Source organism: Abramis brama (assembly GCF_963993115.1).
Source record: "Abramis brama genome assembly, chromosome: 9".
Lineage (NCBI taxonomy): Eukaryota > Metazoa > Chordata > Actinopteri > Cypriniformes > Leuciscidae > Abramis > Abramis brama.
In genome coordinates this window covers 34,393,975-34,408,532 of record NC_139971.1, presented here as the reverse complement: position 1 = coordinate 34,408,532, position 14,558 = coordinate 34,393,975, and the positions used below count along the sequence as shown (strand labels likewise).

At 39.4% G+C, this 14,558-nt stretch overlaps 1 protein-coding gene across 1 annotated transcript; it reads right to left on the bottom strand.

The window, feature by feature from the left end:
• Positions 1-498: 498 nt before the first annotated feature.
• On the bottom strand, positions 499-14,243 carry cUnh15orf39 (chromosome Un C15orf39 homolog). Its single transcript, XM_084123588.1, has 4 exons — positions 14,028-14,243; positions 9,404-12,325; positions 6,303-6,339; positions 499-2,434 (listed from the first exon to the last, which is right to left on the bottom strand). Exons 2-4 carry the CDS (start codon positions 12,282-12,284, stop codon positions 2,383-2,385), a joined length of 2,970 nt encoding a protein of 989 aa, XP_083979714.1. The 5' UTR covers positions 12,285-12,325; positions 14,028-14,243; the 3' UTR covers positions 499-2,382.
• Positions 14,244-14,558: the final 315 nt, after the last annotated feature.

Sequence of the window (14,558 nt, the reverse complement as noted above, 5' to 3'; positions counted from 1 at the left end):
GAGTCATTTGAGAGGGAGCGTAGTTTTGCCTTCAATGTTCACAATGAAAATGTCCACAAGAGGGAGACCAATATTAACTGATGTGACTAAACTGAAGAATTGTAACGGTCGTAAAGCATGGCCTTCGGACCTGGGTGGATATTGCTCATTGTTCGGGTATGAGACTAAATTATTCTGTTCTACCTTCTCTTCAACTTTGTGTCCCGTTAGAAACACTTTAAGCTAGCAACATTTACCACCAGACTTGTAGAATGTATTGTGAAAATCCTGTTTAAAACGAAAGCCTACAAGACAAATGGGATGTAGAAAAATGTCACTATGTAATTTCTCTGAAGAGTTTCTTAAAACGGTTTTGTCGCAGGAGAAATGTTGATTTCTAAGTTAATCTTTAAGGAACCTAAGTAAAAAAATAAATAATAATCTAGCTGTGAGAGAATGTTCAAAGGTTTGGGGTCAGTTAGTTTGCAAGGACGCTTAAAATTGATAAAAAGTGACTGATTATAATGTTACACAATATTTTTTATTTCAAATACTGTTCTTCCGAACCATCAAAAATCCGGAAATTTTTTGGATATTATGGCTTTCACAAAATGTTTAAAAAGCACAAATGTTTTTATAGCAAGAAATGCTTGAGCAGCATATTAGAATGATTTCTGAAGGATCATGTGACACTGAAGACTGCTGAACATTCAACTTTGCATCACAGGAATAAATTCATCATTAACAGTTTTCACAATATTACAGTTTTTACTGTATTTTTTGTATCAAATAAATGTAGCATTGGTGAGAATAACTTCAAAAACATTTTAAAAAATCGTACCGATCCCAATCATTTGTATGTTAGTGTACAAAGTTACAATTATCTTTATTAACTCTTAAGGTAGGAATATGTTTCCATAAACATTTCAATAAAAAAACATCATGAGAATATTCACTAAAGAGCTCTTTAAAAAACGTCACAATGAAATCTCAAATGTCAATTTAAGGATGCTTATAAAAAAACTGAATTTTAAAAAGGGTTAAAAATCAGGTACATGACAACAGCCAATATAAAAAATAATTATTCTGTAAACAGTTAAACATCTTTCTTTACAGCATTTCCTTTCATCCCGATCACATGGAATTGCTTAAACACAGTTATCAAAATGTCAAGCTGCTGGGAATGTTTGCCAACAACTTTACAGCAAGAACTGAAACATTGTTGACACCAGAAACAAAGATGAGTTGAAACTGAAAACACTGTAACTTAAAATGTGTCAGGTTTTTGGTCGCAAAAATTAATTCAAAACTTAGTCAATAATCGTTTGACTGTTTCATTGGTCATCAATTCGACTTATATTCACAGTTTAGAATTAATTCAGTTCTCAGGTGCAAAATAAAAACAATAATACCGTCAAGAAGTCTTAGTTCTCAACTTTCAACCATCCTTTCTTATAGTCTAACAGCAGCTCAAGATAGTACTGCCACTCGGGCTCGCTATCATATTTGACCTCAAACACAGTTTTCAGTGGGTTGGTATGTGGCTCATGGATACGCAGCACTACTCCCCTGTACCACACTTCTGTTTTGTCGTTTTCCTCATACAAGTGCCATATCCTCTTCCCCACCAGTTCAGGATATCTGTTGTCCATGGCCTGGTGGGCAGACTGCACAGTGGAGCGCAGGACCCATCTGCGCCGGCGCTTGGAACCATGTTTTTTTGAGAGGTAGGGATGGTTTTGAGAGTACGAACTGAAAGAAAACTCCCTGTCCGCGTGGCGTCTTTTGTGCTGGGACGATTTGCGTTTCTTTTTCCTGTGATGGCCACTGTCTGTGTGTCTGAACCCTGGAGTTTTGGAAGAATCTGTGACCTTCTGGTAGTGGGGGACTCTGCCCCTCTGACCCTCATTGTAGAAGACCTTCCTCAGCTTGAGGACCATGCTGGAGGGCCCTTTGGACAAGGCTTGAGCAGACCCCGCTGAGCCGGATCTGCGGATCTGAAAGGACATTGATGACGTGCTTTCAGTCTCTTCGGAGCTATCAGAGGAGAGGTCATCAGAGGTCAAAGGTCGCGCCCAGGAGGAGTTCTCAGGCTCTTCCTGGGTTTCATCTTCAATGTTTACCTCCACATGTGGTCCCCTGTCATTGCGAGTCACAAGAGACACTTCCCATTCATCTCTCTCTATGGAATCAACGACGCTCCACCTCACCGGTTCCTCAGTAAACTCATCCTCTTGTGATGAACTGGTCTCATCTAAAAATGTCCTCTTGGAGGAAATCTTTACTCTCCCTTTCTTTTTCTCGGTGTTCAGGCAGTATTTGTCCACACGTGTGGTTTTCGGAGTGAGTGGTCTGGAGGACTCCAGGTAGAATCCTTCAGTGCCATTCACATGGCCGGACGATTTATCTGAGCTGTCCGTGCTCTCTCTCTTGAAGGTTAAGCTGGTTTCTGCTCCTGTAGAAAGAAAACAAACTGGGATTTAGTTTCAGCATTTGTTAAATGACCACTATTGAAGCTAGATTGCAATTAAATAATAATAATAATAATTATTATTATTATTATTATTATTATTATTATTATATTAATAATATGTGAACAACCAGACTTAGAATCAGACTCATGTTGAACTAAGGGACTGTTCACCCCAATTGTCATCATCTAATTAGCCACGTCATTCCAAATGGTATGTCTTTCCTTCTTCTGTAGGACACAACAGAAATTCTTTGAATAGTTTTCTTCTTTCTAAATAGAAATTCGGAAATTATATATATACACAGTGAGGAAAATAAGTATTTGAACACCCTGCTATTTTGCAAGTTCTCCCACTTGGAAATCATGGAGGGGTCTGAAATTGTCATCGTAGGTGCATGTCCACTGTGAGAGACATAATCTAAAAAAAAAAATCCAGAAAATCACAATATATGATTTTTTAACTATTTATTTGTATGATACAGCTGCAAATAAGTATTTGAACACCTGTCTATCAGCTAGAATTCTGACCCTCAAAGACCTGTTAGTCTGCCTTTAAAATGTCCACCTCCACTCCATTTATTATCCTAAATTAGATGCACCTGTTTGAGGTCGTTAGCTGCATAAAGACACCTGTCCACCCCATACAATCAGTAAGAATCCAACTACTAACATGGCCAAGACCAAAGAGCTGTCCAAAGACACTAGAGACAAAATTGTACACCTCCACAAGGCTGGAAAGGGCTATGGGGAAATTGCCAAGCAGCTTGGTGAAAAAAGGTCCACTGTTGGAGCAATCATTAGAAAATGGAAGAAGCTAAACATGACTGTCAATCTCCCTCGGACTGGGGCTCCATGCAAGATCTCACCTCGTGGGGTCTCAATGATCCTAAGAAAGGTGAGAAATCAGCCCAGAACTACACGGGAGGAGCTGGTCAATGACCTGAAAAGAGCTGGGACCACCGTTTCCAAGGTTACTGTTGGTAATACACTAAGACGTCATGGTTTGAAATCATGCATGGCACGGAAGGTTCCCCGGCTTAAACCAGCACATGTCAAGGCCCGTCTTAAGTTTGCCAATGACCATTTGGATGATCCAGAGGAGTCATGGGAGAAAGTCATGTGGTCAGATGAGACCAAAATAGAACTTTTTGGTCATAATTCCACTAAACGTGTTTGGAGGAAGAAGAATGATGAGTACCATCCCAAGAACACCATCCCTACTGTGAAGCATGGGGGTGGTAGCATCATGCTTTGGGGGTGTTTTTCTGCATATGGGACAGGGCGACTGCACTGTATTAAGGAGAGGATGACCGGGGCCATGCATTGCGAGATTTTGGGGAACAACCTCCTTCCCTCAGTTAGAGCATTGAAGATGGGTCGAGGCTGGGTCTTCCAACATGACAATGACCCGAAGCACACAGCCAGGATAACCAAGGAGTGGCTCTGTAAGAAGCATATCAAGGTTCTGGCGTGGCCTAGCCAGTCTCCAGACCTAAACCCAATAGAGAATCTTTGGAGGGAGCTCAAACTCTGTGTTTCTCAGCGACAGCCCAGAAACCTGACTGATCTAGAGAAGATCTGTGTGGAGGAGTGGGCCAAAATCCCTCCTGCAGTGTGTGCAAACCTGGTGAAAAACTACAGGAAACGTTTGACCTCTGTAATTGCAAACAAAGGCTACTGTACCAAATATTAACATTGATTTTCTCAGGTGTTCAAATACTTATTTGCAGCTGTATCATACAAATAAATAGTTAAAAAATCATACATTGTGATTTCTGGATTTTTTTTTTTAGATTATGTCTCTCACAGTGGACATGCACCTACGATGACCATTTCAGACCCCTCCATGATTTCTAAGTGGGAGAACTTGCAAAATAGCAGGGTGTTCAAATGCTTATTTTCCTCACTGTATATATATATATATATATATATATATATATATATATATATGCAAGTTACATATTTTGAATGTATGTCAGATAACGCATATAAACAGTAGTTCTCTTCTCTAAAAAAAATAAAATCCAAACAACTTGACAGAGCCTTTTTGAATGTATGCAAGCATAAGAAGAATTTCAGCGAATATTGAATATCCTATGGCTTCAGACCACTTATGGACCTTTATGGTGCGTTTTTTGGAACTCAACAGCCAGGAGTATATCTTTTGTGTTCCAGAAGACCAATAAAAAAATCATAGAGTTTTGGAATGACATGAGTGTGAGTAGATGAAATAAATTAGTTTTGTTTTCGTGAACTAGTATTTTGAAGTGTTGAAGGGCAATTACACAGGACACGCTCTTGCATTCTGTCTGAAATGTTAGTGACTGTGTAAATGAGTCAGACTGAACTTTGAGATCTTTGTTGCTTTGTACCAGAATTTTTAAGATGTTATATATCACACCTATATATGAACACACCTGATACCTGATTATCTTTTAGTCATGCATTCTCCACATGCATTCTTAAAGCAACACAACAGGAGCATAAATAAAATGTAATCGAACAGGTTACTATTAATAGAAGCTATTTTACCCAACCATATCAATAAGGTGAAAAAAAAAAGGTGAAAGAGCAATTAAATGGTTTCTGAAATGATTAAAAAAAGGCTAAATTGTTAGAACACGGCAGAAAAGGATGGAAACAAAAAAAAGAAAAAAAAAAGGGATGATTTCTTAACCCTTATGCACTGTTGGAGTCTGGGGAAACCCAAAAAACAACTTTGCTGAAATAAAAAATGGCACAAGACTTGACTTTGTCGACACTTGCTAGCTCTACAAACAACTAAATAAATAAATTGGAATGATATCTGGTTGTAGTGTCCCAGTCAGGATGTTCGGGGTCTCCCCAGACCCCATATTGGAAATGAAATGGCAACATTATAAAACATCCACAATGTGGGAAGCTTGAGTTCACACCCCCCAAAAATCACCCACCAATCAATGGGTCACTATAAAAAAAAAACCCGTTACATAATTTGTCCAAAAGAAGGCAGATTTAACTAAGTCTGTTTTTCTGAATTTGAGGCCTTGAGATATTTGACGTAAGTTTGGTCATGTGATGCATATTGAACCCATAGATTTATACTGGTTTCGTGCCCGTTATGTGCTATTCACTTTCACACAGTTTGTTAAAATGTTACTTTGCACACTCTTCATATCACAGTCCTGCAAAGATTTGCTGTCCTGCGGTAAAACGTGAGAGCACTTGTGTTTTAGACCAAACATGTAATGGTGAGTGAGTGCGACCTGGAACGCATCAGTGAATGGTGAGATATTTTGCTCAATAAAATGATCCTGCCAGAAGAATTGCGTTGTTCTGTCTGTATCATCTCAGTGAGCTTTTATGACGGTTTACGCATGCACTGTAAGGTGAATTTAGCATTTTCCGACGTTTCGGTGTAGATGGGAAACTTTTGGAAATCTATCCAGATTAATGTAGACGTAGCCCAAGTTGAATTTGCACTGAAATGTACAAAAGAAGAAAAAAAAACATCTAAACTCTGTAACTAATAACAGACAGCTGTCAATCCCCTGGTGGTCTGTAATTGCACTGCAGGTGAGAAATGTTAGCTAGTGCATATGGCAACCACTTCCATCCCCCACCCGCCTTAGCATTCCTCCAAAATAATTCTAACTTCCTTCCCTAAAGTGCATGCATCTGAAACTGAAAGACATCCTAAAGCATATCACTGTTCCGTTCCAGACTATATCTGATCAGAAAACACCTGCGACAAAACGGCACCAGGAAGAAACATGAGCAGTTCAAAGATTCACAAAGTGTGCTCTACAACTGTCAACGAGTGATTGTGATTGGAGAGAGAGTTTTGGGGGACAAAGTAATAAGAAGGTACCTGGGAATTTTTTGGACACCATCTGTAGCAGTGGAATCTGCAACAAAAAATGTGTATCAAATCAAAAAAGTATGTCAAAAGTATGATTAAAAATAAATCATAAAGCATGAACAATAAAAGTGATGTCAACATAGGTATGCGCCATGTATGTAATTAAAGTAATTAAAGTAAATGTAAATTATCAAAATAATTCAAATAACAGACCTTCCAAAATCAAATAAGTTTTTATATTTAAAAAATATAAAATTTCTAATAATTTTGCAGTTTAAACACTTTAATATCAGGGATTATGCAATGTTAAACCTCCTATCTAAAGAGTAAGAATTCAGTCAGAATGTGTAATACAATAAACTAACAATCAAGAGACAAAACAATTTGATAACTCTTTTAAATGTGGAACTGAAATTTAATATTACTAAAATTATAACAAAGTTTCAGTATCCACAGTTATCCTTCCAATGTTTTCACTCCTCGTGACAGCTTTTTATTTTAAGAGACCTGTTGCAAAACTTAAAAAAAAGGAACCATAAATCATATCCTTTAACCGAATATGCTGCAGTATGTTTCAGGCAATGAAGATAACAGTACCGTCATTACCATAGTGCAAGATCCAAAAATGAACAATGATTTAATGAATATAATTTTATTAAGAATGGCAAAAACAGTTTTATTAGGGTTACACCAATATTAAAATTCTGACCAATACTACATAATGTTTCAAGGTTGATATTAAAATTCTGTACTATTTTTTTTCTAAATAAATTATATAAATAAAAAATATATTTAATTTTTATTTAATTTATTTAAACCAAATAGAACCGAGTTTTAAAAATAGACCTGCAAGAGTATTTGTACTCCACCCCACCCCACATTTTATGTTGCTGCCATATTTTAAAATACTTTAAATTACTTTCTTTTTTTTCCACACCAATCTACACTCCATAAACCATAATGACAAATCAAATAACAGATTTGTAATACCTTTGCAAATTTATTAAAAAAGAAAAACGGAAATAAGTACATACTTAAGTACATAAGCACGTATTTGTACCCTTAACTCAGTACTTGGTTGAAGCACCTTTACAGCCTCAAGCCACTCTTGCATTGTCTTAGCTGTGTGCTTAGGGTCACTGTCCTGTGGGAAGGTGAACCTTCTGCCCTGTCTGAGGTTCTGAATACATCAGACTAGGTTTTCATTAAGGCTAACTCTATATTTTGCTGCGTTGAGCTTTCCTTCTACCCTGATGAGTCTCCCAGTCCCTGTGGCTGAAACCCCCACCCCCCACAGCATGACGCTGCTGCCACCACCACACTTTACTGTTGGGATGGTGTTGTGCAGATGATGAGCAGTGCCTGGTTTCCTCCATACATGATGCTTGGAACTGAGGTTCATCAGACCAGAGAATCTTGTTTCTCACAGACTGATAGAGTCCTTTAGGTGCTTTTTTTTATAAATTACAAGTGGGGTTTCATGCGTCTTCACTGAGGAGAGGCTTGAGTCTGGGTGCTCAAAGCCCAGATAAGTGGAGTGTTGCAGTGATATCTGTCCTTCTATAAGTTTCTCTCATATCCATATGAGATCATGGAGCTCAACTAGAGTGACCAGCTTCTTGGCCACCACTCTAACCAAGGCCCTTCACCATCGATTGCTCAGTGTGGCAAGAAAGCCAGCTCTTGGAAGAGTCCTGGCTTGTGTTTCCCAAAAGCATCTTAAGTATGGATGCACCAACATTCTTGCAGCGGAAAATTATCTTCCGAAAATGGTATTTTCGTTTTTTGGACGAAATAGAAAAAAGGCCAAAAATATGAGCTGAAAATACATGCCGCCAAGCGAAAAGACTAAGTTTGTACCAGCACCCAGTTTGCTCTGCTCAAGCTGCTCACGGCCCAAGCGAACGCTCCACTCATGCACCGCTCATGCTCACCGGAAAAGTAAAGTCCAATAACATGCTGACATGAAATTTCTCTGTAGTAGACTTGTTTCTGTTTGCAATAGCAGCACTTTGCTGTAACATGGTGTGGTAATGCCGTACTGCTGGGCAACGCTGGTAAAATGACGTTACCCTCACATTCACTGATCCGCTCCCCACTATCTGCTCTGATAATAATAGTTTTCTAGGACTATGTTTTATTTTGATAATTGGTCAAAAAATAAATCTGTTAAATCTGATTGTTGCATAGAACTGAATGAAGAATAATATATTGATATTTAATATTATTTTAATATATTTTCTTTGGTGTTACCTTAAATAAGTGTGGTTATTTTATTTTATTGGCCATTTTTATTTTATTACTAATTCATAATTATTAAGAAAAAATAATTTTCGGTCTAGAATTTTCATTTCGGTGCACCTCTAATCGTAAGCCTAAGTGGATCATAGAGCCATTGCTACAAGTGGTCTCTATGATCAACTTAGCTCATGCCTTTGAGAAACACAGCCCTGGTTGTTCCAAACTTCTTCCAATAAGGTTTATGGAGGCTTCATGCTTCTTTTTGTAGTCTTCCCGAGATCGGTCTCAACACAAACCTGTCTCTGAGCTCCACATGCAGTTCTATTGACCTCATGGCTTGGTTTTTGCTCTGATATGCATTTTCAGCTGTTAAACCTTTTATTGAGAGGTGTGTACCTTTCCAAATTAAATCTGTTTTTTGCTTTGTCATTATGGTGTATGGAGTGTAGATTGATGTGAAAAAATGAGGCAGCAACATAAGAAAATGTTGAAAAAAAGAAGGGGTATGAATACTTTTGCAAGTATACTTTTATATACATGTAAATTAAAAGCTAAAAAGCTCAAATAAATAGCACAACAGTATAATGCAAAGTATGAAACATTTATATTAATTCTGATATTTGATAAAATTACATTTAATTATATTTAAAATTTACATTTATTAAATTTAGGTGAGCGTTACTTGACTACAAAGATAATCTAAATGTAAAAATAGAGAAAATAAGCATGTACAATTAAATATCCAATATCAACTGATATGATTAACAACAAAAAAAACTTTAATAACGGCTGTTAACTGACACGGTACCAACATTTTGTGCATTCCTACGTCTAATGTTATTTATAGTGGTCAACCATCCAGCACTCACCAATGAACTTGGAGACGTTGTCATAGTAGAGAAGGTTGAGGACATCAGGGTATATATCTGGCAGATGTTTAAGGGACAGAAGTCTCCGGAGTTTCGAAGAGAAAGCCTTTCTGTGGAGTTGAGTCAGCTGCCTCTCCTCAGAGAGGGTGGTGGGCCTGAGCTCCACTCGATGCTCTTGCAGGACCTGGTCTATGAATGTGCCTTGAACCTGAGGAAACAGCACCTCTTTGACCACCAACATGGGAATGAACACCGCACCAGCCCTCATGACATGAGGAAAGGGACAGTCGCGGCTTTCGACGTAGCTTTGAAGCTGACAGACCACCTTTTGAAGAGACGCCTCCATTTCCTCACCTTTCAGCCATAATTCCCTCATTTTCAACCCCAAGAGACAAGACACTTTCTGAGCTTTGCCTGACTCTCGAAGGTCCAGTTTGCATAACCAGTCCCTGAGCTCCTGACACGGGGTTCGAGTAACACAGCAGTATATGAGTCTACAGAGGGACTGGTGAAGCTCCATAAACTGATGACGGGCATGTTTGCTGCTGTTCATAATTGGCTTGTCCTCCACTGGAGACTGAGGAACCTCAACAGGTTGTGTTGGTGGAGCTTTTAGGACCGCAGGGATGACTATCTTAAAATTTGACAATTTAAGGCAATGAGGTGGGATTTTAGTGAGAGAGAATTTAGTCAACGGAGGCGGCACTGGAGGTGTCGAGGGCAATGTAGGAAATGAAATAGACTCCATGTCATCTTTCACAGCATTCTTGCATGTGGCTGAAGATTCATACTTTTCTACTAAGGGTGGGTTTCTTTCTTCTTCAAAGTCATTTTTTACTACAACATGACAAGAAAGAGAGCCAGACATACTTGTGTCTGACTCCCTTTGCTCTTCTTTGACCACAGGATCATGAGCCTCATGATTCATCTCCTCAGCGATGCTCACTTTCATTTCCGACTGATAAGCTACGTCATCTGGATCCAATTTTTCTTTTTTGATCTTTACAGTATCTGGCATTTCAACTGGATCGTCACTGTTAGCTGGTGACATTTGGGCTTCTTGTTTCAACCTGACGTCCCTTTCACCTGAATTTGGTTCTACATCACAGTTTTCAATTTCCGGCTCTTGTTTAAGCCGGGTCGCCTCAAGCTGTGGCTTTGGACTTTTTGAATCTCCTAGGGAAGTCAACATGCCTGTAGCTTCAAAATAGACTTTATAAGGAGCCAAGCTAAAAACTTTATTAATAACTGGCATTGGTGGGGAGGACGGTGACTGAGGCTCATCATCTGACAACTCATGGGTTAAGTCAATCTTTTGCTTTTTACCGGCCATGTCTGTTTGAAGTTCCTCTCTGGGCCTTTTAGCTAACACATCTTTATCAGGTGAATCTGAAACATGATGCCTGTTCTTAAATACCTCTTCAGAGGACTTCATAGGAAATTCTTTGGAGCCGCCAACAGGAAAACCAGTTTCAGACTTCTCTGAGTGTTCAAGGGTAGTGGTGTTACTGAGACGTCTGTAGTGGGCTGGAGTAGGATGGAAAGCCCCAGAAGTTCCAGACTGTCTATAAAGCTCCCGAGGGGAGTCGGGTGTCTGCACTCTTCGTATAGAAAAATCAAGTGGTCGCTCTGATTGATGCATTGGGAAAGGGGAATGTGGCTGCTCATGCATGGGTGCTTGGTTACTATTTAAATGCACCCCATAAGGATAAGTAGGATATTTTGAGATCAACGGATGGTGTGGGGGGGCAACAGAGCAGGACGGTGACATCAAGTCAGCTTGAGGGGAATGGAACTGATCCATATGATGATGTTGACCATGCTCGTCTGTAATAGCATTGGGATCTGTTCGGTAAGCCTCAGGGTGACTCTGAGGATAATAGACATTGGGACACGGAGGCATATGTGTGTATTTAGATATCTGAGGATGGTTCTGATATACTTTTGAAGGGACTCCACGGTGTGCCATAGTCCTTGGGTCATAAGCATAGGGAAGACCCGTGTGCGTCTGTGGACGAATTGGGGCACGCTGGCAGTACTCTGGTGTAGCACCAACAAATGGACGTGCAGTGTTGTAAGTATAGCTCGGTTCCATTAAAGGAAGAGATCTCCTGGGCCCGTTTGATCCGATACCATGGTAGCCCTCTGTCTTTCCGTCCTTTATAGCCTCCACACCATGCTCTAACTGCAAAACCCTCTGTTGCGTCAATGCCTCCGTGCCCTTTTTATGCAGGTAAGCAAGACGGCTGAAATGAGCAGCCCATTCGCCATCATATATGTGAGGGGACATCCTATGAGGCCCATGTTCAATGCTGTAGCTATGCCCTGTAGTGCATCCACGCTCAGTGCAGCAGGGGCTATGACCGTATACTGGTTTTGGAATAGCCAGCCCAACACAGCTTTCTGCATCTGAACCTCCAATGTGACCCTTGGGAACTGCCACTGGTGAGATGACCCCTGCTGCTCTGGGACTGTGCTGTCTGGGACTGCTGGCATAACAGGCCAATCTTTGCTTCGCTGCCAACTCTTGCGGTAGAGCACACCGTCCACCACCAACATCCACTGGGAAAGACACTTTATCAGGCCTGTAAACAGCTGGAATTGTAATTGACCGCTCCGTGGCCGATGAATGAATCCTTGGGCTTGGCCCATTTCTCAAACAGGTTTTTGAAGGGCCCCATGGAGAAGGAAAGTCAAGAGTGTCTTGTCCACTGAGAGAGTAAGGGAAGTAAGCCCTGCTGATTGGTAGAGCTTTATCATGGGAATAGTGTTGTAGGCGGTCGGCTTTAGGGTGCCCCACGGGGACTACGGTGCCCACTGCACCTTCCATATTACTTTGAACTAGAGGGTTGATGCAGCTCCGTCCCTGCTTACTGCTCATCTTGGATTCCCAGGCTCTGACTTGACCCAGCTAAATCATATCTATACAAGAAAATAGGAAGAAAAAAACCCACACATTTTGAGTTTATATGTTAAATTATCATCATCAATGTTGTACAATCATTGGAATAAGTACCCTGACAATAGTGAGATATTTTTTTAAAAAGTCACCTAGCTTCACCTCTGTGGTTTATTTATCTACTTAGAAATACCTTCCTTTCTGTTAAAACATAGTCGCTTAGCTGTACAGTTCTTCATTCTATTTTGATAAATGTCATGTGACGGGTTCCTCCAAACATTAGGAAGAAATGTTTGAGCGGTAACCACAACAAGAAAAAAACAGGCACTTTTCTGCTTCACAACAGTGGGTGCACCTTCCTTCCTTTGCGTGCAAGAGCGTATTGCAGTTTGGCAAATAGGCGTATATCAAAGTTAATCATGTGTGAATATGCACAAATGTTCTGTCACATGTATTTTGAGCTCAGTTAATATAGAAAATATAACAATTAAGGATATATACATGTATGTATACACAATCATTTCTAATTGCTCTTCCTGTGCTTTTACAATCAATATTATGTTTTTGTATCTAGTAAATTAAACAAATTATAAAAATAATTGAATTATGCATTTTGACATCATACTCATACATATTTAATATTCGTATACATATCTTTATACATTTAGATTTTCTTTACATTTCTTTATATTTTTATAATGTAAAAGTTTAAAATGAAACATTTATAATATTTTTAAAACTTAATATTTATAAAACGCAATAGCTACCATTTGAACAGTGTTCACATAGAGGAAAGATGCACTCATTCCCTTCAGTGATGTTCCCTAATGAGCAAAGAGAGCATAATGATGCTCACAGGAGGGTAACACAAGGCTTGACACTGGCAGTGAAGGGGGATTTAAGTGGTTTATCAGTGCTGGAGACAGTCAGTCCCCAGGTGAGGCCACCCAGAAGTCTCAAAGTGATGAAACAACCCCCAACATCTTTCAGCATACTGTGGCTGTGTGTCAAAACCTAGTGAGTTGCCTTCGTAGTCAGCTTTTATGAGCATCATAGGCGCGTGCCGCATTTGGACGCGCCCATAATGTCCAAATAAGCCTAATGTGCCTATACGATGCCAAAGTAACACAGGAAGAAGTGTGTGAAGGACTGAAACTTCTAAACAGTTACCAAATGTTAATATAAAAGTATACATTAAAATCATACTGTGTAACGTACACAACCTTATTGCACCCTGACAAATTGAAGACAAGACTCTATTATGTGCGCGAAGTGAACATGCAAATTCATTCATGCAAATCCGCGTTTAGAGAAGACACCATTTGGGACACGTTATGGGTGTTTTGGTAAACTTTCGTCAACATTTACCTGATCTAAATATCTGTATTAGACACTTCTGTAAACTGTGGGTAAACGAAAGCGACAGAGCCTTCGATATGTGAAGGATTCATCGTAATTAAACGTACATTTAAATAAACTATGTAAACTGTGTTTTAATATACTAACGTTACACTGTTTTTTTACTTCGGATAATTCTGATAGTGTTTATCATATAAGCTGAAAAGCGGTCTCAAAGTCCAATGCCAAACTTTACACCCGTGCCAAACACAGTTGTCAACATTCATCCGTGTATTGATAATGTTCGTAAAACCTCGTCAATCTTCGCCAACAAGTTCACGTTGTAACAACCCCTAAACCAACTTTTGTTTATACAGTAACACTCACCTCGTGCACTGAAATTCCTATCCGTCCGCAACCAATCCATGACAACTGAAACACCCACAAGTATAACCCAAACGATTTGGGAGCGGATGAAGTATTGTTCAGGAGAGCAGAGAGAAAAAGCATGCTGCTTTAACGTCGCTGCTTATTTTCCGAAAGGTTATTTAGCACTAGCAGTCGAAGTATGTCGGTGGTAGCACGTATAGCCAATCGAACGGCGACAGTAAAACAAGAGGGCGGGGCTTAAACGCACAGGCGGCAGCAGTTAAATCATGCGCGAGTGGTAGGCTAGATGGTAACGTATATTTCAACTTAAAACAACGTCTTCTTGACCAGTTTCTGGCCATTTCTATATTTAGCACAAGCATAATAGTAATAAAAATGTTAAATAAATTAGATTTAGTCTTGGTTGCACTAAATAAAAGATGCAGAATTTTAGACAACATAAATAGATTGTTATTAAAGAAAGTTAGGGTACACTACAGTCCAAACGTCTGCGAAAAAAGGCTTCTATTTTGCATTATATTCTTATTT

Bases quoted from the DNA above. Each gene is read 5' to 3' on its own strand.
- cUnh15orf39 (XM_084123588.1), bottom strand. From the start codon at position 12,284: ATGAGCAGTAAGCAGGGACGGAGCTGCATCAACCCTCTAGTTCAAAGT. The intron at 6,340-9,403 runs GTGAGTGCTGGA...TTTTTGTTGCAG, and splicing joins CAACGTCTCCAAGTTCATTG to ATTCCACTGCTACAGATGGT. The intron at 2,435-6,302 runs GTACCTTCTTAT...TTCTTTCTACAG, and splicing joins GGTGTCCAAAAAATTCCCAG to GAGCAGAAACCAGCTTAACC.